Source organism: Elephantulus edwardii, unplaced genomic scaffold, assembly GCF_000299155.1.
Source record: "Elephantulus edwardii isolate Elephantulus edwardi_28Jun2011 unplaced genomic scaffold, EleEdw1.0 scaffold00412, whole genome shotgun sequence".
Taxonomy (NCBI): Eukaryota; Metazoa; Chordata; class Mammalia; order Macroscelidea; family Macroscelididae; genus Elephantulus; species Elephantulus edwardii.
In genome coordinates, this window is record NW_006400162.1 from 172,083 (window position 1) to 200,026 (window position 27,944).

Genomic DNA, 27,944 nt, shown 5'->3' on the forward strand with positions numbered 1-27,944 from the left:
CTAGGAGAACAAACAGGTTTGTCCTGGAGAGGGTGAAGCCAGAATGTTCCCTGGAGTCAAGGATTCTGAAGCTTCGTCTGACATACTTTGGGCATGGTGCAAGAAGGGACTGGTCCTTGGAGAGGGACATCAAGTTTGGGAGAGTGGAGGGACGGCGCAGGAGAGGAAGACCTTTGACGAGATGGATCAGTTCTGTGAGTGGAGTGGTGGGAATGAATGTGTTTGAGACAGCGAGGTTAGCACAGACTAGAATGGTGTTTAGGGCTCTTGTACATAGGGTCGCTATGAGTCGCAAACAACTTGATGACACATAACAACAACAACAAATATAAATAGTGGGTATCAACAATAACTTAGTGTGGCCAAGGATGACCATTATGACTTATTAAGAAAAGAATGTGTCAGTTGGTATAACATAATCCACCAAAGCAATAGTCAGCATCCTCCTTTGTTGAGCAGAGACACAGGTTTTAAAAGCTTGTAGGCAGTCAACTAGAGTGAACCATTGCTCTCTTCCTTTTCAAAGAAAAGATGAGGTGAGAGAATCAAACAAGTACAGAAAAAATTATCCTGAAACATTAAGACATCACACTAATCTTACTCATACTATGTGCCAGAAATTCAGGCTGGGTTTAGGAGAGGCCAAGGCACCAGAAATATCCTGGCTGATATCAGATGGATCTTTGCTCAAAGTAGAGAATACCAGAAAAATATCTATTTACACTTTATTGACTATCTGCAGAAGATCAAGGACTGCAGCCTACAATATGGATTGAAGCTCAACAACAAGAAAACAAAGATCCTCACCACTGGGCCAATTGGCAGCATCATGATAGACAGTGAAGAGATTGAGATAGTTAATAGCTTTGGTTTGCTTGGCTCCACAATCAACAAGAAATCAAGAAATGAACTGCATTGGTAAAGTTGGCTGTCAGGGACTTCTCCAGAGTAGTGAAGAGCAATGCCAGTCAGTCTGGAGACTAAGGTGTACCTGATCCAGGCCACAGTCTTAACAATTGCTTGCTATGCTTCAGAGAGCTTGGCAATGACTAGGGATGATAGAAAGAGAATTGATGCCTTTGAGCTGTTGTGCTGGAGAAGAGTGTTGAATATACCACAGACTGCCAGAAGAACAAATAGGTTCATCCTACAGATAGTGAAGCCAGTCTGCTCCTTGGAGGCAATGATTCTGAGGCTTCATCTGACATATTTTTGGGCATGTTGCAAGGAGGAACCAGTCCCTGGAGAGGGACATCATGCTTGGAAGGGAGGAGGGACGGAGAAAGAGAGGTAGACCCTCAATGAGACGGGATGATACAGTGACTTGGGTAATGAGGGTAGGTGTGTCAGAGACAGTAAAGTTGGTACAGGATAGAGCAGGTTTCATGGCTGTTGTACATCAGGTTGCTATGAGTTGCAAGTGACTCAACAGCACATAACAACAATAACAAAGCCTTGACTGTGTTGACCATAACAAATTATGACATTGAGAAGAATGCGAATCTCAGAACACCTAACTATGTTCAAGCAAAATCTATACCTGGACCAAGAGGCTGTTGTTGGAACAGAGCAAGGGGACACTATATGGTTTAAAATAAGGAAAGGTGTGCATCAAGGTTGTCTAATTCTTCATAGTGTCCAGTGTGTATGCTGAACAAATAATTCAAGAAGCTGGACTCTATGAAGAAGAATTTGGCATCAGAATTAGAGGAAGATTCATCAACAACCTTTGTTACACAGATGACACAACCTTGCTTCCTGAAAGTGAAGAAGACTTGAAGCACTTGTTGCAGAAGATCAAAGACTACTGTCTTTAATATGGATTTCATCTCAACCTCAAGAAAACTTCTCACCACTAGAAAGATATGTAACATAATGATATATGGAGAAAAGATTGAAACTGTCAATTCCTTTTTCTTCCTTGGATCCACAATCAGCACACTGGGTACCAGCAGTCAGGAAATGAGGAGCCATACTGCGATTGGGAAGGTCTAAATTCTGGGACCTTTCCAAATTACTGATGAGCAATGATGTCAGTTTGAAGTCTAACATGTCCCTGATTCAGACCATAGACTTTTCAATCATTTGTTATGCATTTGAGAATTACAATAAATAAGGAAGACAAAAGAAGCACTGAAGGCTTCGAGTTGTGGTATTGCAGTACTGAATGGATTGCCAAAAGAACAAACAGATATGTCTTGGAAAGAGTGCTATGTTTTTTGAGGAAAAAAAGAGGCCAGCCAGAGTGCTCTGTGGAGGCAATTATGAAGTATACATAATTTATATATCTTTCTAGGAGGGGCTAATATTTCGAGAGATACATCATATTTGGAAAGGTGGAAAGTCAGTGAATGAGAAGAAGATCCTCAATGAGACAAATTAACACAATATTGCAGTAATGGGTTCAAATATGTCAGAAATGCTGAGGATGGAACAGGATAGACTGGAGTTCAGATTTCTTGATCAAAGGGTTGCTATGAGTTGTACTTGGCTATAGTACAACAAAAACTACCTCAACCTCCACAACCCTTTGACCAGAAGAATGAGAAGATACCTGGATATGACTCCTGACCCTCTAAAAGGGATCACAGTCAAGAGTCCAGGGCAAACAGGGATAAAAATGTGAAATTAAAATCAAAATCATAACCACAACTAAGCTTGCTGGTCTAATAGGGACTGGTAGAACTTGAGAGATGATGGTCATTACTAACCCTTTGAGTCAGGAGCTAAGTGCAGTACTGTGGCTCAACTTTCAGCAATAGAAATAGTAAATAATAACTTCCCAGAGGAGCATCATTTCTTAGAACAATTAATCATACAAAATCAAATGGGTAGCATACATTCATGGAAGAAAGCCCAAAATCTCAGAAATCAGGAAAACCTAAGAGAGAAGGATGAAAAGAAACTGAAATCACAAGAAAGACATCTGAAGAGTGCTGTTACAATGCAGGACTATAATTAATTTCATAAACCAAGTATGTATGACTTACTGAATGGGAAACTAAATGCTGTCAACTTTCACTTGAAGCACAATCACAAATATTTAATAAGTCAGTAGCTTTCCTGTTAAAATAATAATCTGGTTTGGTATGATACATATACACAGAGACAGATAAAATACAGACACAGAGACCAACGGAACACTGGGAACCTAGAATTACATCATTCAATTGTAGACAGATTTTTTTGTTGACAGATGTTTTTTGTAAAGGGTTGAACTCATTAAATTTGGAAACAATTTTAACAAATAGTGCTGCAAACTTGGATATCTATTTATATAAAATGAAGCAGGACCTATATTTTTCAATATGTAAATGTGTGAAAAACAATTTGAACTTAAGGAACTTTGTATGTAAACCTGTATAAAATAAAATTTAAAAAAACCAAAATCAAGATGTTTCAAAGACCTAAATGGAAAGATTGAAATGACAAAGATCATAATTTTTTTTAAAAAAAGGGCAAGCATGTGGTTGTTTGTGCCATCAAGTTGCTTGCACTCATAGTAAGCCTATGCACAAAAGCTCTGAAACCTGTCCTATCTTGAGCCAATCTCACTGTCCCCAACACTTCTGCCCCTGTTATCTCACTCACTGTGTCAATCTATCTCATCCATGGTCTTCCTCTCCTGCTCAGTCCCTCTACCCTTCTAAGCATGAGGTCCTTCTCAAAGGACTGGTCTCTCCTGGCCACATCCCCAAAATATGTTGGAGCTTCAAAATCCTTGTCTCCAGAGAGCAATTTAGTTTTACCCTCCAGATAGATCTATTTATTCTTTTAACAGTATGTGGTATGTTCAATACTCTTCTCTAGCACCACAATTCAGAGGCATCAATTATTCCTCTGTCATCCTTATTCATTGTCTAGCAAGCAAGTAATTGTGAAGATGATGGCCTGGATCAGGCAGACCTTAGTCTCTAGACCGACATCACTTCATTTCAGCATTCTGGAGAGGTCCATGACAACAAGACTTTCCTAATCCAATTAATCTTTTGATTTCTTGACTGATGATTCCAAGAATGTTAACTGTCAACCCAAACAAGCTGAAATTGTTAAAAATTGCAATCTTGCCTCTGTCTATCATGGTGTTGCGAATTGGCCCAGTGTGAGAGCCTCTGTCTTCTGCAGAAGATGCTTCAGGTTCTCCTCAGTTTCAAGAAGTAAGGTTGTGTAGAATGCCTAATTTATGGCAAAGTGTAATATCATCAATATACTATCTCCAAATTATTGAATAGAAGTGATGTCAGCTTGATGACTAAGGTGCATCTGATTCAGACCATAGTCTTTCCGATCATTTGCCATGCATCTGAGAGCTGGACAGAGAATAAGAATGACAGAAGAATTAATACCTTTGAGTTGTGGTGTTGCAGAAGAGCACTGAACACCCCAAGGATGGCCAAAAAAATTAAGAGATATGTCTTGGAGATGGTAGAGCTGGAGAGCTCTTTAGAAGCAAAAATGATAAGGCTTTGCTTCACATATTTTGGGCATGTTGCTAGGAGGGGCTGTTCCTTGGAGAAGCACATGGGACCCACTTTTGCAGTCACTGTGTCAGTCCAGGTCACTAAGGGTTTTCCTCCTTAGCTGATTATCTTTCATGGGTTGTTTTATATTTCTATCAATCATAACGAAAATAAAAACAAAAATATCCTGCATCACCTCTTTCATGTACTCATTTTTTAAAAAAATAATTTTACATTGGTTTGCTTACAAAGTTCATATACACTGTGTTTCATACTATTCTTCATTCACATTGTGTTTCATATAACTATTCCCAAACACTATTTTATAACACAAAGCACCATTGAATTATGCTCACCATTACTGTCTTTCCAGATCCCCATCAAATCTTTCCCATTTCCTTAACTCCATCCCTCCACCCACCAGATGGTATGACCCTATGGTTCCCCCCACCCATCCTCACCACTCTGCTCCCACTCCTTCCTTCCTTGGATTCCCATATACATTTTACTAGTTATTCTTCTATTTTTACAATAATGGTCTTTTTCTTCCTTTATTTTATACTGGTTTACTTACAAAATTCGTATACGTGTGTTTTTCACACTGGATCTTTCCCCTTTCCTTTACTCACCCCTCTCTCCATACCTCAGATTGTGTGACTCTATGATTAAGGCCCTTGTCTCCACCCTCCAGCCAGCCCATCCTCACCCCTCTGTTCCTCTCTGCCCTTCTTGGAACCTAATTTGTAATTGTTCTACAATAATGATCTTATACAGTATTTGACTTTATAAGACTGAGTTAGTTCATTTAGCACAATGCTCTCCAGTCCCTAAAAAGTTAGAAAGTAATTTACAAAATCAGTGTTCCTGAATGCTGCATAGTATTCTATTATGTGAATGTACCATAATTTTTCAATCCATTTGATTATGGTTGGGCATTTGGGCTATTTCCATAGTCTTGGCTTCAGTGAATAATGCTGCTATGACTACTGGTGTACAAGTCTCTATTTGTGCCTCAGTTCTCATTTTCTCGGAGCATAGTCCAAGAAGTGTAATAGTTGGGTGATATGCAATTTCTCTGTTCAGCTTTTTGAGGAAATGTCAAACTGCCTTCCAGAATGGTTGTAACATTTAAATGTTGGAGAGGATGTGGTAAAATAGGAACTCTTATACATTGTTGGTAGGATTGTAAAATGGTACAATAATAGTCTTATGCAGTATTTGTCTTATGAGACTGAGTTAGTTCACTCAGTATAATGTTCTCCAATCTCTCCAAAGTTATATAGTAATTTTCAAAATAGCTGCTCCTGAGTGCTGTGTAGTATTCCATCATGTGAATGTACCAAAATATCTCAATCTATTTGATTGTGGTTGGACATTTGGCCTATTTCCACATTCTTTCAAAAGTGAATAATGCTGCTATAAACATTTGTGTTACAAATCTTCATTTGTGTCTCAGTTCTAATTTCCTCAGGGCATATTCCTAATAGTGGAATAGTTGGGTCATAGGGTTTCTACGTTAAGCTTTTTGAAGAAATGCCAAACTGCTTTCCACAGTTTTCATACTATTTTACAATCTACCCACAGTGTTTGAGAGTTCCTATCATTCCACATCTACTTCAACATTTATTGCTTGATGTCCTGTTAAATTTTGTCACTTCTAGTAGGGTGAGAAGGAATTAATAACTATTGTATTCTAATTCTACTTTACATACTTATAAATATTTTGTATTATTTTGGAAATAACAAAGTTCATGTTGTTTTATTATGTGCCATCAAACTGGCTGTGACTCATAGCAATTCTATGCAAAATAGCTCAGAATCCTAATCTACCCTGGGCTAGTCTCACTATCTCTAACACATCTGCCCCCATTGCCCCAGTAACTATGTTAAGCAATTTCATGCAGGGTCTTCCTCTCCTCTGCTGACTCTCCAACCATAATGTTCTTCTCCAAGGACTGGTCCCTCCTGGCAACATGCCCAATGTATGTCAGATAGAGCTTCAAAATCCTAGCCTACAATGAGCAACTTGGTTCACCTTCTCTAAAACAGACCTGTTTGTTCTCCTGGAGGCCCATGGTATGTTCAAGACTCTTCTCCAGCACGACAACTCAAAGGCATCAATTCTTATTCTGTCATACTCAATCACTGTTCAGCTCTCTGATGCCTAGCAAGTAATTGTGAAGACCATGACAAAATATATAGGTGAGAATTTTTTTTCTGTTTAAGCATGAGACAAAGAACTTATGGGCAATGTTTGAACATCATGATCCCTTTATTGAACAAATAGCCTTCATAGGAGATCTTCCCTCTGATAGCTGGATTCCTCCACATAACGTGAGGGTGGCCTATAAGCCCAGAAATATGTCCTAAACTCTTCACCTCAAAAACCAACAAAATAATTTAAGAAGAACATGCATCCTGCATGTTCATTGGAATAGATGAAGGGAAGATAATTCTGAAAAGAATGGGTGATAAGACATGATGAGTAATGCAACTAACAATTTGATAGATACAAGATGTACAGGAGGTAATAGAGGAAGGAAGTGAGGATGTTGTTCTTTTATGGTGTTTAGTCAACTGTGATTCACAGTGACCCTATGCACTGAAGTCTGAAGTCTGTTCTATCCTGAGCCAATCTCACTATTTTTGACACACTTATTCTCAAAGTATGTGAGATAGAGCTTCAAAATCCTTGCCTATAATAAGCAACTTGATTTTATCCTCTCCAGGACATATCTGCTTGTTCTCTTGGAAGTCCATGGTATGTTCAATAGTCTTCTCCAGCACCACAACTCAAAGGCTTTGATTCTTCTTCTGTCATCATTGGTCATTGTCCAGCTCTCTGATGCATAGCAAATAATTTCAAAGACCACGTCCTGGGCTACATACACCTTAGCCTTTAGACTGACATCATTGCTCTCTGGCACTCTAGGGAGGTTCCTGACAGCAGATTTTCCCAGTGCAATTTATCTTTTGGTTTCCTGACTGCTGGTTCTAAGAGTATTGATTGTGAAGCTGAGCAAGCCGAAATTGTCAACAATCACCACCTACCAGGGTGCTGCCAGTAGACCCAGTGGTGAGAATCTTTGCTTTCATGAGGTTAAGCTTTAATCCACATTGAAAACTTCAGTCCTTGACCTTCTGCACCAAACACTTCATGTCCTTTTCCGTTTTGGTGTGCAAGGTTGTGTCATCTGCATAATGCAGGTTGTTGATGAGTCTTCCTCCAATGCTGATGCCACATTCCACTTCATGAAATCCAGCCTCTTGAATGATATGTTACGCATAAAGATTGAAAAAAGATATGGAAACAGGATGCGTCCCTCACGCACTCCTTTCCTGATTTTGACTCATGCAGTGTTTCCATGGTCTGTTTTGGTGACTGCTTCCTGGTCCAAGTATAGGTTTTGCATCAACACGATCTCGTGTTTTGGGATTTTCAGTCTTAAGGTTAGCCACAATGTGTTCTGATCCACACAGTCAAAAGCCTTTGCATAATCAATGAAACACAGATAGACATTCCTTTGGTGTTCTCTGCTTTCAGCCAAGATACTTCTGACATTGGCCACAATTTCCCTACTACCATGGCCTCTTCTAAACTAAGTTTTTATTTCTGGCATTTCTCTGTCAATGTTCTATTATAATTATTTTTGGATAATTTTCAGTTGGAGTTTGCTTGCATGTGATATTACTGATATTGTTTGATAATTTCCTCACTTGGTCCGATCACCGTTTTTTTAATGGTAATAAATCTATATAAATGTGTGAATGAAAAGTAAATTTCTTCTTAAATGTCCATTCAAATCACAGTTTTAAAAAGAAGGATATAAAAAAAAGGATATGCAGAAGACATTAGTAAACTATATAGCCTTCCTCTATGAATGATGCTATGGATGAGGTGATGGTTTGTCTCTGACCTTGATCCACCTCAAAGTAGCTTTGTGAAAATGGCGAAGTTTCAGAAACACTTTGATCATCTGCATCTTTCCTTAAGCACAAATTATACCTTTCTGTGAGAGTGGCCTGTTCTTAAGATGGCTCTACTGAACTGTTAAGGTTTTGTGGTTTGTTTTTTGTTATTGTTGTTTGGTTTTTTTTTTTTAATTCAAAGACTGTGTGTCAGTCACCTTTTAATCTCTGGCTTTGAACAACATCTGGCATACAGTTACTATGGAATAAATGGTATCCTATTGGGATGCTCTATTTATTATGAGTAAGGTGACATATAGATAATTTCATGAGCTTTTTATAGGATCTTTAAAGGAAACAGGGCCTAATCATTGAAATGGGAAATGGCTCTGAGATTGACACTTAAATCAAAAGGGGACAATGGTTATTCTCTGCAAAGTTCAAAGAGCCAACTTTCTGAGTAGAGAATATTGATTAGGGGAGGACAGGACAACAAACACCATAATACCCATTTCAAGTGAACTGTCATTTGTTCCAGAGTTAATTCTAACTCATAGTGATATAATAATAGAAAATTACACTGGTTTTTCCAGGTTTAAGTTCTCCAGGAAGCAGATTATTAGTTTCTTTCCCTTGCAGAGTTGTGAGTGCTTCAAAACATCACACCTGTCAGTTAGCACCATGGATTGATGCAGTGTGGCCCTAGGAATCTTTCATTCCAGGAATGCTGGCTCATGAATACAAATGGAAACCACTTTGCTTTCTTTTTTATACTATCTTAACCTAAGGAACAGAGCCCACATCCTAAAATAAAGGGCATAAGTAAAGGGAAATGAATTAAAAATAAAAGGGGAGAAACTGAGATTCTAAATTAGTCACCTCAGTGTTCTAATTGCTGTTAATTAGCAGCAGGAGCCGGCAGGCCATGGGAATCAAGGCTAAGATTATGCAACTACTACTGAAAGCAAGAGACAGTTAACACTTGGATGACAGTTTCAACACCAAGTCAAGGTGACTCCACTTCATGCAAGATATGCACAAATTAAATAAGAGGACAGGAGATAATGGGAGAGTTTTGGAGAAGTAGTCTAAGAAATTTTTCTAACGGCCAGAAGCCAGATGAGTGGTATGAGAGGATGCCACCCATGTAGAAAACAAGATATCATTAGAAAGAAACAACCAAAATGGAAGCCAGAAGACATTCTGAAATGCACTAGAACATAAGGAAGCCAAAACAAAGAGAAGAAATGCTGAAGTAATTGAGCTGAATAGAAGATTTCCAAGGGTTCTTGTGAAGAATAAGCTTATAAAAGCAAAGTTTTATAACAAAAATGTAAAGAAGTGGAGCTAGAGAACCAAACTCAACACTTCTCAAATTGAAAAAACAGAAGAACAAATATAAGCTTCAAGATGCAGTACTAATGGATTCTGTGAGCAACAATATTGAATGATAAAAGAAGCTTTAAAGATGGAAAGTATACACAATCATTGTGACAGAAAACTGTTTAACACAGAATCATTTCAGGAAGTACCATTTGGTCAAGTATCAATGGCAATGAAGGAAGATGTTTAAGCTGCACTGAAGGCATTGGCAAAAAATAAGGCCCATGGAATTAATGGAATATCTATTGACGTGTTTTAGAAAACAGAGCTCTGGGCGTGCTCACTGGGCTATGCCAAAAAACTTGGAAGACAGCTACCTCGCCAAGTGATCAAAGAGGCTCATTATTTGTTCCCACTAAAATAAAAGATGATCCGACAAAGTATAGAAATTATAAAAAATATCACTAATATCACATGCAAATAAAATATTGCTGAAGATAATTTTTAAACGTCTGGAGCAGTACAGTGACAGATAATTGCCAGAAATTCAATCTGGATTTAAAAAAAGACTCTTGAAGTATTTGTTCATATCCTGTGCCCATTTTTCACTTGGGTTATTTACCTTTATCATGTTGTGGTGCTTATTTTATAAATTCTAGATACAAGTCTTTATCTGACATGCCATTATCAAATACTTTTCCCCGGTCTGTGGCTTCCCTTTTCATTCTGTTGGAAAAGTTTTTGGATGTGCCATAGGATTTGATTCTTAGAAGGTCCCATTCACTATCCTCTCCTGGTTGTAGTTTTTCCAGGATGCTTGGAAGACTGTTTATGTTGTGGATTAGGACTTCTAGAGTTCTTCTAAGCTTTTCTCTAATGAAGTTTATAATCCTTGGTTTTATTCATAGGTCCATGATCCACTTTGAGTTGGGTTTTGTGTATGGAGTGAAGTGTAGATCTTGCTTGAGTTCTCTACAGATAGTTTCCGAATTTTACCAACACCATTTGTTTAAAAGGCTGTTGTTAACTCACTTAACTGATTTCATCTTCTTGTCAAAAATCAGTAGATGGGCTGACTTCTGGGTTCTCAATTCTATTCCATTGATCTTTGTGTCTGTCATTGTACTAGTACTACTGTCCTGGCTACCACAGCAGTGTTGTAGGATCAGAAATCAGGGAGTGAGATGCCTCCTATGTTGCTTCTCTTTTTAAGGAGTGCTTTGCTTATTCTGGGCCTCTTTCCATTCCAAATGAAACTGGAAATTGCCTTTTCCATCTCATTGAAGAATGGGATTAATATTTATATTCAGATTGCATTGAAGGTGTACATTGCCTTTGGTAGCATTGTCATTTTCACAGTACTGAGTCTTCCTATCCATGAACAAGGAATATACTTCAATTTCTCCAGGTCTCTTTTTGTTTCTTGTGGTAGTATTTTGTAATTTTCTTTGAAAAGATCCTTTGTGCTTCTGGTTACATTTACTCCCAGGTATTTAATCTTGTGATTAGTATTGTGAAGACTATTGTTTGTTTGTTTTGTAGTTTGCTTTTTTCCTTTAGCTCCAGCTCTGTATTCTCTTTGTCACTATAAAGAAATCCAACTGAGTTTTGGATGTTGATCTTGTATTCTGCCACTTTGCTGAATTGATCAACTATGTCCAGTAGTTTTCTTGCTGACTATTTAGGGTTTTCTAAGTATATTATCATATCATCTGTATATAATTTTACCCCCGCTTTGCTAATTTGTGTACCCCTTATTTTCTTCTCTTGTCTTATTGCCATTGCTAAGACTTTCAATACAATATTGAATAAGAGAGGTGATAGTGGTAATCCTTGTCTAGTTCCTGTTCTTAAAGGGAATGCCTTTAACCTCCCTCCATTGAGAACAATGTTGGCTCTCGGGTTTGTGTATATACTTTTTACTATGTTGAAAAATTTCCCTCAAATCCTATTTTGTTGCATGTTATAATCAGGAAAGGGTGTTGGATTTTGTCAAAGGCCTTTTTGCATCAATTGACAGGATCACGTGGTTCTTGTTCTTTGCTTTGTTAATGTGATGAAAGACATTAATTGTTTTTCTTGTGTTGAACCACTCTTGCATACCTGTTATGAATCCCACTTGGTCCAAAATCACTAGCTCTAAGAGAGATGTAAATCAAAACAACTATGAGATATCATCTCATCCCCAGTAAGAATAGCGAAATTTAACAGAACAGCAAACAACACATGCTGATGAGGTTGTGGAGAAACTGGAAGCCTTATTCACTGTCAGTGGGAGGGTAAAATGGTGCAAGCACTATGGAAGGCACTATGACACTTTCTCAAAAAGTTGCAAAGAGAAATACCATTTGACCCAGCAATTCCACTACTGGGACTATACCCCAAAGAAACCATAATTGCCACCCAACTAGATATATGCACACCCATGTTTATCACGGCTTTGTTCACAATAGCAAAGAGTTGGAAACAACCTAAGTGCCCATCAACAAATGAATAGATAGAGAAGCTCTGGTACATCCACACAGTGGAATACCATGCTGCATTGAGAAAGAAGGAACTAATGAAATATTACATAAAATGGGAGACGATGGAGGACATTATGCTGAGTGAACTATCTCAGTCACAGAAGGACAAATACTGCATAGGGCCACTGTTGCAAAATGGGACTGACATTGGGGTTGGGGGGAGACTGAGAATGATGGTATAAATTATGTAAATAAACACTATTTATATAAATAAATACTGCATTAAAACAGATGAGCGAGAGAACTGTTTAGAACTGTTTATGATTAGCTATTATTATCATTACAGGAGTCCAGAACGAAGACTGCATAGTGGAGTGGACTTGCGAGGAAAGGATTGTGTATCAATGAAAAAATTTTTCTTTTACTTTTCAAAGAGAAGAGTAAACTGGAGGGGAGGGATAAAAGGGCAACAATGAATGAATGGAAATCCAAAGTCTCTGTAACCTTTCATTAAAATTAATAATTAAAAAAGAAGAAAAAACACTGTTGAAAGAGTATAATTTCTGATGTCACATGAACCTTGGCTGAAAGCAAAAACTACCAGAAAGATGTGGGCTTGCGTTTCATTGACTATGAAAAGGCATTTGACAGTATGGATAATAACAAATTATGGCTAACCTTGATAAGAATGGGAATCACATAAGACTGACTGTGCTCATGTGAAATCTATACATTGGCCAAGAAGCAGTTGTCTGATAATATCAAGGGAGCGCTACATGGACTAAAATTAGGAAAGGTGTGCAGCCAGATTGTATCCTTTCTCCATACGCATTCAGTCTGTATTCAGAACAAATAACTTGAAAAGCTAGACTTTATAAAGGACAAGGCATCAAGATTGGAGGAAGATTCATCAACAACCTGCGCTATGCTGATGACTCAACCAGGCTTGCAGAAAACGAGGAAGCCTTGAAATCCTTACTTCAGAAGATCAAAGACTATATAACCTTCAATATAGATTACAACTCAGCACCAAGAATATGAAAATCTTCACACCTGGACCAATAGGCAACTGGCAATCATGTTAGATAGAGGTAAGAATGAAAGAAGTTATCGATGATTTCACTTACCTGGATCTACAACCAAAACCAAAAGTAGCACCCATCAAGAAGTGAAAAGATGTGTTGCACTGGGAAAATCTGCCATCAAAGCCTCCTTTAAAGTACTACATAGATTATTTAAAGAATATGATAGGCCTGATTAAAGATACTCTAATTTCAATTGCTTCCTAAGCATCTGAAAGTTGAGTAAAGAATAATGAAGAAAGATGAACTGATGTCTTTGAACTGAGATGTTGGCTAAAGGTATGAAGCATCACATGAACTGACTAAATAAGGATGTCTGGGAGGAATGTAACCAGGTAGTTTCTAGAAATAAGGATGATGAAACTTCACCTCACACACTTTGAGCATATTATCAGGATTGATCATTCTTGGAGGTGGAGGCGCGTAGCATCATGCTAGGAAAGAAAGATAAAAATGAAAGAGAGGAAGACCCTCCACAAGACAGACACAGCAACTGTAACAATAGACTTGAGCAAGGTGGAGATACAGCGGAATGGGACAGGATAGGGCAAGGTTCTGATCAGTTGTTCATTGAGCTGCTGTGAGTTGTAGTCAACCTAACAACACCAACAAAAGGAATGTCAATAAAGTAACAAAGTTGTAATATACGAAAAAGAACTGGTTAAAAGCAGTGCTTCTTTTAATACATGCCACTTGCAGAGATTTCTAGATAATCTTTATCGATTGGCCCCTAGAAAAAGAAAAGTCATAAATAAATTATTGCATAACTTCTTTATTTTATGTTATTGAAAGTCCTCTGGAAATATCTTCCAAGTGAACAAAACAGATGGAGCGAGTGGTTTCAGGTTGGCTTCAGCCTTCAGGTAGGTCGTCCTTGAAACAACTGTGAAACTGGGAGCCTGGTGAGGGGTGGGGCGGGGGACCAAAAGGAGAGTGTTGACTAGTACTTGCTTCCTGCTGGAGACAGGGAAGGCCCCTGCCTCACAATGACCAGAGGTGAGCACAACAATGCACAGGCCCCCCTGCAATAGAGATATGGAGAGCATGCAGGTAGATGTGAAATTCTCTGGGGATGAAAGAAGGAGAAAAGTATGCTGAGTTGGGATTAGGCTGTACTCCTAAAGCAGGTGTTATGTTTCTTGGAATAGATGTGGCCAGTACAGGACAGCTGGTCTGGAGTGAGCTGTGTGGGGTTGCCAAGAGGATCCAAGCAATCTAAGCTGAATGGAGTGGAATGGACCAACGTTTGGCCAGATGATGAAGTGAATTAAAGGGTGGGGAGAATGCACTGACTAGCTCCAGAGGTTGCTTAAAATAAACAAGCAAAAATCCCATCTCGTAGCTTTGCAAAACCTACGTGTGTGACCTCATAATCCTTTTTCTCAGGAGCACTAAAACTCAAATTTTGAAATAGGAACTCAGCTAAATTTCAATTCTAATCCTTTCAGAATTCAAAAGGACAGTCAATTCAATATGTAGTTTAACAATGCCACTGCTTCCTGAGCTTTAAATACAAATAAATGAAAGCAAACCTTCCATATCTTCCTATTTTAGTCTGACCCTGAACTAGTTTAGAGGAAAAAAGTCTAACACATCTCTATCAATCTTGATTTGTGTCTCACGCTGAGAACCTGTTATCTATTCTAATATTACTTCTATAAATATTCTCTCCTAAGGTTTTGATTCCATTTTAAAAATCCATGTGATAAAGACATAACAGGAAAACAGAAAGAAACATCAAACATTAGACATGCTTTCCTCTTAGTGCTCATAACCATGGTTTAATGAATTCAAAAGATTTGTCAGAAATTAGTCAAGGTTATTCATTACTTGCTGTTTTGAGTCAGCAGGCTTAACACTATTCCTGAGGAAAAACAGCTAAGCTACTGTATACACATCTGATTACCACTTGCATCATGAAAAGCATGAATTGAGATTAATTTGATGCACCTAAAATGAGAACAGCCAACTAAAGCTGGTTATTAATGGGTTTTAAAAGTAAAAAAAAAATTAGAAAAAGGGGAATAATATTTGGAATTGAACTTGTACTATAAAGCCAGAAAAATACAAAACAATACACCATGTAAAACTGTTGTTAGAATATTTTTTTTTCTTCCAGCAGAACAAAGAAGGATTTTGTGCTACAAATGCAATGACTGAACAGGAAAGAGATGTCACAGATAAGAAATTCATCATTTTATAAGTCATATATTATGCTGTTGATCTTTGGTACTGTTATACAAAAAATGACCACCTGTTCTTACCTAATTTACCAAGACACTATGGCAAAATGGACCAGTTCCCACATTCTGGCCCTCTTTTTTGCCAGTTGCTCTCACCAACAAAAGCTGAGGTTATGACAATGACAGCACTTTGGCTTACCACAGGTCTGTGTACATCCCAGAATGCTCTCTCCTGGCTATCAAGGATTTTCCTTTCAATTTTGTCTCTTTTCTTGTCCACTCTGTCAACAATACAACAACAAATAAAGAGTATTAATCACAGTGCATCTCTGGAGGGAGAGAAAAAGGGCACAACTTGAACGTATTTTCCAAAAGACTCACAAGAACTCACTTTGCCTGGGCTTCTGCCTGCATAAAAATGAACTCCCACTTCCGAGCAAACGCTCTCTGCAGCCTGGCCAAGCTCTCCTGAAATATAGACCACAGAGATGACATTTGAGTGACCATCTCGTCACTTCTATCCAACTTAACTGTATGTAACACGCTGATCAGAAGCATAGCAAATTTCTGAAATAGTACATGCACTCTGGTTTTGAATGCTAAGTCACACTTAGTAAATGCAGGTGATCCTCACACCCGCTGTCTTGAGAAAAAAAAACAAAACAGAGAAACTGTCCCAGATGGGAATGTCTGCTAATATAACTGACCTTTGTGAATGCAAGTAAAATTCAAATCTATAGCTGCCAAATATTAAAATTAGCTCATGAGAAAAAGTGCTCAAAACTAACTCATAGATTTTTCTGTGTTCACTTTACACAGATGGACAGGAAAAGGGTGCACCCCTATCACGATGTAATCCATTATCCAGTTAGCCCCCCAAAATGCAAAACCTTAGCATCCCACTAAAATCAAACCGATTGCTGTCAAGTGGATTCTAATTCACAGTGGCCTTAAACGGCAGAGTAGAAGTGGCTTCAGGATTTCCAGGGTCTTGACCCCTATGGAGTTGAAAGTCAACATTGTGCTCCTGAGAAATGGCTGGTGGGTTCAAGCCATCAACAGTTAACAACTGAGTTAACCTCTTCACTATTAAGTTTCCTTGCCAGCTCATTACTAATTTTTAAACTGTGCACCAAATTAGGTAATCATTTCCACCAATTACACAAAACTAATCTAATCTGCTAATGGTGACCAGGATGAAAAATTTTGGGGAAACTGGGAGAAATATAGGCAGTCTCTTCTCATTAAGATAGACAGCCTTGGAGAAGCAGCCGAGCATTGCTGCAGGCCAGAATCAGCTCAACAACAGAAAATTAGGCGGGTTTTTGTTATATTTTCAGAAATGATCTTTTAATTCTCTTAGCTCAGATATGTTTACTGTGGTGTATCTGAAATTATTATGGTTAAACCAAGTGAAAAATAAGGATATATTTCTTCCTTCTACTTTGAGTCACGTGAAGAAGGAAGCTAGTAAGGAATTAATTAATTAAATTTATTATTTATTATCTGATATTATATCTATAAATGTATAAAGCTACAAAAGGGCCCCAAGAGACTAAAGGTTTTATTTTGTCAATTTTAGATCTTTATTCAGCAGAAGGATCTTGTACTTACAGCCTCATAGTCTGCTAACTCCAGTCTTGCCTTGTTTTGCATTGTTCTTTTACAGAGGTATACCGCTGAAATAGAAGACAAATCAATCATTTCTTGCAGCTCATTAACACTGAGGGCACCATAAATCAAAACACGGTAATCAAGATGTATTAGCCACTGTTGTAGAATGGGACTGTCCTTGGGGTTGGGGAGAGACTGAGTACGGTGGGTTCAATAATGTATACTGCACTGAAACAGAGGAGGGAGAAAACTGTTTAAAAGAGATATATAACTGGATGTTTCTGTCATCACAGGAGTCTAGAGCGAGGGCTACATGGTAGAGGGGACCTGGGGGGGGGGTTGTGGAACAATGAAAGAATCTTTTCTTTTACTTTTAAATAATTTTTGACTCATGTACTTATAACTTGTTAGTCAAATTTGTGTCTTCTAGGTTGCAACACCCCCATGACACATCTTCAAGTATATAAACATGTATGGCTAAGCACAATCAATAAGAGTGCATCTAAATTCCAAAATCAATCTCCATAATAGTCTATGTGTTTCCTACTGCCAAAGGGGCCCTTTAGAGTAGTGAGAGATCTTCACCCTGAAACCTACAGCGTCTCTTTTCAGCAGGAAGTAGATAATACGCCATTCCCTTTTCCTTATGACTCAGGGTGAAGTCTCTCTCAGGGAGGAGTGATAGGGAATGGCAAAGGACACACTGACAAAGAAGATTAATCAGAACTGGCTTTGACAAGCACTGTGGCATTTGGACAAGAACAAACTGGGAGGAGGGTAGAGAGAATGGTGCAGCAGTGAATGAATGGAAACCCAAAATCTCTGTAAATGTTTATGAAAATTAATAAAATATAATTATAAAAAAAAAAAAAAAAAAGATGTGTTATTTTTTTCAAAACTGTGTTTCCAACCTTTTGTTTTGTCTTGTTATTTTTTTGACAAAAATGATTGGGTAGTATCATTACTGAAATTCAAAAAGCAGCATTTATGATGTCATGAATTTAGATTGGCAGTATCTTGATAAACAGTGAAGAGACTGAGATTGTTAACAGCTTCAGTTTGTTTGGCTCCACAATCAACACTCTTGGTACCAGCAGCCAGGAAATCAAAAGATGAATTGCACTGGGGAAAATCTGCTGTCAGAGACCTCTCCAGAGTACTGGAGAGCAATAATGTCAGTCTGGAGACTAGGGTGCACCTGATCTAGACCATGGTCTTTGCAATTACTTGCTATGCATCAGAAATCTAGACAGTGACTAGGGATGATATAAAGATAATTTAAATATAAATTAGATATATTTATATATAAATTAGAGATTATATAAAGAGAATTGATGCATTTGAGCTGTGGTGCTGAAGAAGAGTATTGAATATACAATGGACTGCCAGGAAAACAAACCAGTTTATCTTGAAGAGGGTGAAACCAGGCTGCTCTTTGGAGGCAAGGATTCTGAACCTTCTGACATACTTTGGGCATCCTGTAAGGAGGAACCAGTTCTTGGAGAGGGACAGCACAAGAGAGGATGACCTCGATGAGATGGACTGACTCAGTGGCTGGGGTAGTGAGAGTAGGTGTGTCAGAGGCTGTATCAGGTTGGCACAAGATAGAACAGGATTCAGAGGGTCACTATGAGATGCAAGTGACTTGATGGAACATAACAACAGCAACAAATTTTTTATGGAATGCAGTTGTTGATATTTGCTATGAAGTCAGAACCAACTCATAGTTGATCCTACAATGGGTTTTTGAAGGCCATAAATCTCACATGGGAAGACTGCCCATATTCCCCTGTTGGAGCAAGTGGATTTGAACCACATGCCTTCAGGTTGACAGTACTCATTACCACTAACTAGGTCACCAAAGTTCCCTTTTAGTGAATAGTTGTCACAATTAAATTTCCCCAAAACATAAAGGAAGAAATGGATTTTCAAAAAACAGCAAAAGAATAGGAAAGTTCAGATATATAAATAAAACAATGTTGCAGAAAATTATTATTAGCAAGTTCAATTATTCTATTATTCTAATGTCAACTGAAATACTTCGTTAATTTAAGCTGAAGGCTCCATGGTATCTCCTTTGATTACTTTTCACATGAACCAATCTTTTTTTTTTAAAAATAATTTTAATGAACATTTACAGAGAATTTGGATTTCCATTCATTCATTGCTGCACTTTTCTACCCGCCCAGCCCTCTCCCCCAACCCCCCCAGTTCGCTCCTCTCTTTCAAAAGTAAAAGAAAGACTCCCTCCCTGGTACACAATCTCCCTTGCAGCCCTCCCACCACCCCAAGTACATTCCACTATGCAACCTTAATTATGGACTCTTGTGATAATCATACTACCCTATCATACATGGCTTTTAAATTATTCAGTCCCTCATCTGTTTCAGTGCAGTATTCACAATTTATCCAGTTTTTCTGTCTTACCCTCACCCTGATATCAGTCCCATTTTACAGCAGTATGAACCAATATTTGATCAAATGTTCCATCATTAACACTTTTATCACCTGACCCAATAAAAATTTGACTTGACCTTAGCTTCTAAAGTAAACTCTTACCTGGTGGATTCAGATTTGTGGGATGGTAAGAGAGGGAGAAACCCCAAAACCCAAAACCACATTACTGTTGAGTGGATTATGACTCTCTGGGATACAATAGGACAAAGTAAAAATTCCCTATGGGGTACCCAAGGTTATAATCAGATTATCATCTTTACAAATGCAATCTGCCACATTTTTCTCCCCCAGAGCAGCTGATGGCTTTGAACTGTCCCCCTTCATTTTGTAGCCAACTGCTTAAGCACTGGACTGTCAGGGCTCTTTAACTGAGAACGAGGAGGGTAGCAACAACAGTAGTCAAATTTAGTGCAGGAAATGTTAATGATTCTCGTGGTAGTACATAAGGACTCAGAAGTCCTCTTCAGGTTGTTTTTGCCATTATGCCATGTAAATGTGAAATGTAAGCCTCATGAAATTCCAGATGTCTTGCATCAAATCTAGATTTTAAGGAAAGTTGCAGAATGAGGACCACTTTATATTAGTTTTTGTAAGGAGTAGTCTGAGTGGACACCTGGATAAACACTACCCTTGTGATATGGCTTAACACCCTCAGGTAAGAGATTTATTTAATTTCTACCCAATGAGATTTTACTGTATGAAAGTCAAGACAAAGGGAGGGGTTAAACCTTCCTATAGAAAGTCAGACAGTGTGTGTTTGGGAAATATATCTCTCCTGAGGACGCCCATCAGTGTAGTACTGTGGTGGCATGTGGATTGCTATGATGCCAGAAACTATTGCTGGCACAGGATTATTCCTGGTAGACAGGTTTCAGCAGAGCTTCTAAATATAGATTAAGAGGCAGACCTGGTCTCCCGATTCTGAAATGAGAAGTCCTTGAAACTGTTCTGAATATCAGTGGAGTACTGTCCACCTTAGTGTTAGAAGAAGAAGCAGCTCTTAAGATGTAAGGTAATAAAAATATAGGGAAAGAACCAGCTCCTCAAAATTGCAGTTGTTATTAGGTGTCACGACTCATGTTGAACAATGGATCTGAATGTTGCCCAACTGGGCATCATCTTCATCATCTCTGATATGTTCAAACTCATTCTTACCATCACATATCAATTCATCTTGTTGGGGTCTTCCTCTCTTTCTCTACCCCTCCACCTTTCCCAGCATGATGTCCTTCTCCAAGGTCTGGCCCTTCCTGACAGCATGCCCAAAGTATGTGAGATGAAGTTTCACCATTTATGCCTGCAAGGAGCAACCTGGTTGCACTTTGCAAGAAAGAATTGTTTGTTTGTTTGGAAGCCTAGGAATATTCCATACTCTTCTCCACCATCACAAATCAAAGGCATTGATTCTTTTGTCATCCTTATTCACTGTTCAACTTTCAGAGGCATAGGAAATAAATGAAAATATCATGCTTACATCAAGAACATCATAGTCTTTTGACTGACATCGTTGTTCTTTAGCACTTTGGGGAGATTCCTGACAGTAGATTTTCCCATTGCTATATGCCTTTTGATTTCTTGACTGCTGGCTCTATAGATATTGATTATGTATCAAAGTACAATGAAATGTATGTTGGTGGGTATAGTTTTTTTATCTTTGGCAGCAAGTATTTCAAGTTTTCTTCACATTTAATATGCAAATTTGTGTCATCTGCATAATGCAAATTACTTTTAGGTCTTCCTCCAATTTTGATGGCATATTCCTTGTCATATAGCTCAGCTTCTCCATAGATTGAATAGGTATGGAGAAAATCTACAATGCTGACACACACATTTCCTGATTTTAAACCATGCAGCAGGGGGATGGGGTGGACAGGGAGAAAAGTGCAACAACGAATGAATGGAAATCCAAAGTCTCTGAAAACTTTAATTAAAATCAACTTAAAATAAAAAAAAAACACCAGCAAAAAATAAAACACAAAAAAATAACAAAGCAGTGTTCCTTGCTCTGTTCAGACAATAGCACCTTGGTGGAGATACATGCTTTACATAAGCACAATTAAGTGTTCTAGGATTCTCATTCTTCTCAATGTTACTCATAAATTTGTTATGATACACAGTCTCATCAAAATTGTCTCCTTAACAACATGGATGATATAAGCTTTCAATCAATGAAGGACAATCATTTGCTTATGTGGCATAACTAAAAAAGAGGAGGGATGCAAACAACCACACTGGAACATGCAATATCTTAAGTAAAAAACTTGGAAAACTGTCAGTTGTCAAAAATGAAATGCAACACATAAAAATTGATTTCCTGGACATTAGTGAGGTGAAATGGACTGATGTTGACCATACTGGATCAGAAAATCATTACCAGACTCATTCTATGAAGCAAAAATGCCCTCATATCATAGCCAGGTAAAGACACCACCAAAATAGAAAACTATAGGCCAATATCTTTTATGACCACAGATGCAAAAATCCTGAATAGAATCCTGGCCAATAGAATCCAACGATACATCAAAAATATAATTCACCATGAGTAAGTGAAAGTCATAACAGGTATGCAAGGATGATTCAACATAAGAAAAACAATCAATGTAATTCATAACATTAACAAAGCAAAGAACAAGAACCACATGATCCTATCAATTGGTGCAGAAAAGGCCTTTGACAAAATTCAACACCCTTTCTTGATTCAAACACTCAATAAAATAGGAACAGAAGGCAATTTCCTCAACATAGTAAAAAGTATATACACAAACCTGAGAGACAACATTGTTCTCAATGAAGAGAGGTTAAAAGCATTCCCTTTGAGAACAGGAACTAGGCAAGGATTCCCACTATCACCTCTCCTATTCAATAGTGTATTAAAAGTATTAGTGATATCAGTAAGACAAGAGAAGGAAATAAGAGGTATCCAAATTGGCAAAGAGGAGGTAAAATTATCTCTATATACAGACGATATGATAGTATACTTAAAAAACCCTAAAGAATCAGCAAGTAACCTACTGGACATAGTTGACCAATTCAGAAAAATGGCAGGATACAATAACAACATACACAAGTCAATTGGATTTCTCAACAGTGATAAAGAGAATACAGAACTGGAGCTAAGAAAACAATACACATCACAATAGCTAATCACAAGATTAAATACTTGGGAGTAAATCTAACTAGAAACACAAAGGATCTATTCAAAGAAAATTACAAAACATTACTACAAGAAACAAAAAGAGACCTGGAGAAATGGAAGAATATGCCTTGTTCATGGATATGAAGACTCAATATTGTGAAAATGATAATACTACCAAAGGCAATTTACACGTTCAGTGCAATCCCAATACAAATACCAATTCCATTCTTCAAAGAGATAGAAAAGGCAATCTCCAATTTCATTTGGAATGGAAAGAGGCCCCAAATAAGTAAAGCACATCTTAAAAAGAGAAATAAGGTAGGAGACATCTCACTCCCTCATTTCAAATCCTACTACACTGCTGTGGTGGTCAAGATAGTGTGGTACTAGTGCAATGACAGAGACATAGATCAATGGAACAGAATTGAAAGCCTGAAAATCAGCCCATGTACCTATGGTCAACTGATTTTTGACAAGGAGATGAAATCAGTTAAGTGAGGAAATTATAGACTTTTAACTAAGGGTGTTGGCAAAATTGGAAAACCATCTGTAGAACGTGCAAATAAGACCCACAGTTCATACCACATACAAAAACCAACTCAAAGTGGATCAAGGACCTAGGTCTAAAAACAAGGACTATAAACTTCATTACAGAAAAGCTTAGAAGAACCCTAGAAGCATTAATCCACAACATGAACAGTCTTCCAAGTATCCTGAAAAACCTAAAACTAGGAGAAGATAAAAAGTAGGTGAATGGGACCTTCTAAGAATCAAATCCCAATGTACATCCAAAACCTTCTCCAATGGTAAAAAGAGAAGCTACAGATTGGGAAAAAATATTTGGTAATAAGGGACTTATATAGAATATAGGGAATTTATAGAATACTCAAGCACCACAACAAGAAAGAAGTAAACAACCCAGTTGCAAAATGGGAACAGGATATGAACAGACACTACACCAAGGAAGTCTTTCAGATGGTGAACAAACAAATGAGAAACGTTCAAAATCCCTGGCTCTAAGAGAGATGCAAATTAAGACAACTAGATGTCATCTCATTCCCATAAGAATAGCAAAATAGAACAGAGCAGCAAATGCTGGCAAGGTTGTGGAGAAATTGGAACCCTTACTCACTGTTTTGGGAGTGTAAAATGGTGCAACCACTCTGGAAGGCAGTATGGCGCTTTCTCAAAAAGTTGCAAATAGAAATACCATTTGACCCAGCAATCCCTTTACTGGGAATATATCCTAAAGAAACCAGAACTGCCACTCAAGCAGATATATGCATATCCATGTTTGTTGCTGCTCTGTCTACAACAACAAAAAGTTGGAATCAATCCAAGTGCCCATCAACAAATGAATGGATAGAAAAGCTGTGGTATATTCACACAATGGAATATAATGCAGCACTGAAAACAAAGAACTCATGAAATATTATACAAAATTGGTGACCACAGAGTACAGTATGCTGAGTGAAATATCTTAATTACAAAAGGACAAATATTGCATAATGCCACTGTTATAAAACAGGACCGACATGAGGGTTGGGGGAAAATGGAGAAAAGATGGGATAAATAATGTACACAGCATTGAAACAGATCAAGGAGAGAACTTTATAATAAAATGAATATATTATTAGGTTATTATTGGCAAGACAAAAGTCCAGTATAAGAGCTGTATAATAAAGTGGTCTAAGGGGGGGAGGTGGGAAGACTGTATAACAAAGAAGAAAACTTTTTTTCCAGGGAAAAAAGTGAACTGGGTGGGGGCAGGGAGGAAGGAGTGCAACAATGAATGAATGGAAATTCAAGTTATTTATAAACTTTCATTAAAATCTCAATAAAAAAATAACAAGATTGTGCAGAGATCTGGATCTGAAGAATGAAGAGGAAGTTGCTTTGAAAGAAGCTGAACTAAATGAAGAAGAATGTGGCAACAGTACTCATCAGAAACTTGTGATATGCAACCTACACAACTTGCTTGCAGAAAATGAAGATTTATTGATGAAACTCAAAGACTATAATCTTAATGATTACTTTTCAACAGAAAGAAAAAAAAATCTTCATGTTTTGATCAATAAACCTTATGATTAAATATGCACACCCATGTTTATCGCAGCTTTGTTTACAACAGCAAAGAGTTGGAAGCAACCTAAGTGTCCATCAACAAACTAATAGATAGAGAAGCCCTGGTATATTCACACTATGGAATACTGCGCTGCATTGAAAAACAAGGAACTCATGCAATGTTCTTCAAAATGGGTGGCCCTGGAGGACATTATGCTGAGTGAAATAGCTCAGTCACAAAGGGACAAATACCGCATGGTGCCACTGTTGTAGAATGGATCTGACATCAGGGTTGGGGTAAGACAGAAAAAACTGGATAAATTATGTACACTGTATTGAAACAGATGAGGGAAAGAACAGATTAGAGGCGATATATGATTATTATGGTCAGCACAGGAATCCAGAATTAAGGTTGCATAGAGAAGTGTACAGGGGTGGGGAGGAAGGGATGGGAGAATTGTATACCAAAGAAGGAATTTTTTTTCTTTTCCTTTTTAGAGAGGGAGAAAAGTGCGTCAATGAATGAATGGAAGTCCAAAACCTCTGTAAGTGTTTATTAAAATTAATAATTAAAAAAAAGAAAAAAGAAGTCCCTTTGCATTTGTCAAGCTGAGAGGATAAAAATAAATTTAAGCCTCAAATTCCAATACTGAAAGGTGCTATGGGCTAAATATTAAATGACTCAGAAAGCATCAAAAGAAGATGGAAGGAATACGCAGAATCAGTGTAAGAAAAAGAACTGACCAACTCTGAGAAATTTCAGGATTATATGAACAGGAGTCACTGGTAATGAAAGAGGAAGTGGAAGCTTCATTGAAGGAATTGGGAAAAAATAAGGCTCTAAGAATCAATGAGTTACCAATTGACTTGTTTCAAATAACAGATGCAACCCTGGATGCACTCAGCAGTCTCTGCTAGGGAATTTGGAGGACAGTTGTCTGGCCAGTAGATCAGAAGAGGTCCATATTTGTTTATATTCCCAAGAAAGATGATCTAACAGAATGTAGAAACTATAAAACAGTATCATTAATATCAAAGGTAGACAGAATACTGCTGAGGAGCATTTTAAAATGGCTAAAACAGTACATATATAGGGAAATTTCAGAATTTCAAGCAGGATTTATAAGAGGTCATAGCACTCTGGATATCACTGTTGATTTAAGATGGATCCTAGCTGAAAGTAAAGAATACCAGAAGACTATATAATTATGCTTTATTGACTAGAAAAAGACATTTGATTATGTAGATCATAACAAGTTATGGCTAACATTGAGAAGAATGGGAATCCCAGAGCTCTTAATTGTGCTCGTATGAAACCTATACCTAGATCAAGAGGCTGTTGTGTGAACAAAGCAAGGGAACACTATATGATTTAAAAATAAGAAGGGAGTGCATCAGGGTTGTATCTTTTCTCCATATCTATTCAATCTGTATGGTAAGAAAACTATTCAGGAAGCTGGCCTCTATGATGACTAATGTGGCTTCAGGTTTGGAAGGAGACACATCAATAACCTGTGTTGTGCAGACAACATAATCTTGCTTGCTAAAAGTGAGAAGGACTTGAAGCACTTATTGCAGAAGATCAAAAATACTTCAACAAGGATTGAATCTCATGTCAAAAAAACAAAGATTCTTACCACTGGACTAATAGGCAATATCATGATAGATGGAGAAAAGGCTGAAATCATCAACAATTTCATCTTACTTGGGATCCACAATTAATACCCTTGGTACCAGCAGTCAGGAAATCAGGAGATAAAATGCACTGGGAGAGTCTGCATTTAGGGACCTTTCCAAATGCCAGTTTGAGGACTAAGGTGGCCCTGTCTTTCGATCACTTGCTATGCATCTGAGATTTGGACACTGAGTAAGATTATTTCTACATCCTTATTAGTAAATCCTGCAGTTAAGTTCATGAACATAGCAGAGCCAACAGGGGCCAATGCTTTGTATGCTTCTTAATCATAACCAAACACCCTGAGAGAGTGACACATTGGTTCTGAAGCCTTGGGAATATAATCTTGGAGGATATCAAGGACAATTGGTATAACACAGTCCACTAAAACAGTGACGAAGCTATGCTACTTTGGTGAATTGAGACTGAGGTCTTATCATCTAAGGTGCAACTATTTGTCTCTTCCTGTCCAGGACAAAGAAGAAGGCAGAGAAGTAAAGATTTACTGAAATAATTAGTTCAGAAGACTAATGGACCATGTAAAGTTCAACTCTTGAACCACAATAGCTACCACAGGAATCACCACCACTCTGAGATTCTAAGAGCTAGACTGTACCTGGCTACTACCACTCACCACTCCAGACAATAGAAGATCCGAGCCAGGACAGGGGAAAACATGGAACCAAACAGAAACATAAGAAACACTAGGCTTGGCCTTAGGTCACCCTTTGAAACAGGAACAAAATTTACTTCTGTTTCTCAACTATTAGCTAAACAAGACAGGCCTATAAGATTAGCAATAACACCAAAGAGATACTCACTTCTTTGAATAACCACATCAGGTCAAACAGCAGCCTTTCCCCAAGGATAAAGGCTTCAAGGCAGGCAGGAGTAGAAATGAAAGGTTAATGGAAATGATAATTACAGGCAGGAAGTGGCAAGAGTGTAATTCCATTGTGGGTATGGTAATTAATGTTATAAAACAAAATTTGCATTAACGGTTGAAAAGAAAACCAATATGCTTTGTAACTTTTACACAAGTCACAATAAACAATAACTGCAAATAAAATGACATGGATACCAGAAGAGACTCTGAAACTTGCTCTTGAACATTGAGAAACTAAAGGTAAAAGAAGAAACTATGAAATAAGAGAATTGAAAATAACATTTGAAAGAGCAGCTCAAGAAGTCACAAACTATTAAAGTGAAATATGCAGCAATTTTGAGGTAGAAAGCCAATCCTCAAGATGAAAGAGTAGGGAAGAAAATTCAAGCCTCGAGTTGGAATACTGGAGGACTCTATAGGCAAAATACTGACTGATATAGGAAATATCAAAAGAAGATGGAATACACAGAGTTACCGTACCAGAAATTTAGTCAACATTGAACCATTTTACAAAGTAGTATATAATCAAGAATCTATAGTACTGAAGAAAAAATTCAAAATTTTACTAAAGTCACTGATAAAAGATAAGTCTTCAGAATAGAATAACAATTGAGGTATTTATTCAAACAGAGGTAGCTCTGGAAAAGTTGATTTATCTATGGCATCATATTTGGAAGACTTACTGGCCCC

At 37.7% G+C, this 27,944-nt stretch overlaps 1 protein-coding gene across 4 annotated transcripts in view; it reads right to left on the reverse strand.

Annotated features, from left to right (window-relative positions):
* The window catches only part of RGS7 (regulator of G-protein signaling 7), a 546,902-nt gene that overhangs the window by 140,038 nt on the left and 378,920 nt on the right, over positions 1 to 27,944 (reverse strand). For all 4 annotated transcript variants that reach the window (XM_006902443.1, XM_006902442.1, XM_006902441.1 and 1 more), the window contains 3 exons: positions 17,037 to 17,101; positions 15,814 to 15,890; positions 15,622 to 15,703 (listed from right to left, as the gene is read on the reverse strand). In XM_006902443.1, the coding sequence (XP_006902505.1) occupies positions 15,622 to 15,703; positions 15,814 to 15,890; positions 17,037 to 17,101 (224 nt within the window). The remainder of the gene's footprint in view (positions 1 to 15,621; positions 15,704 to 15,813; positions 15,891 to 17,036; positions 17,102 to 27,944) is intronic.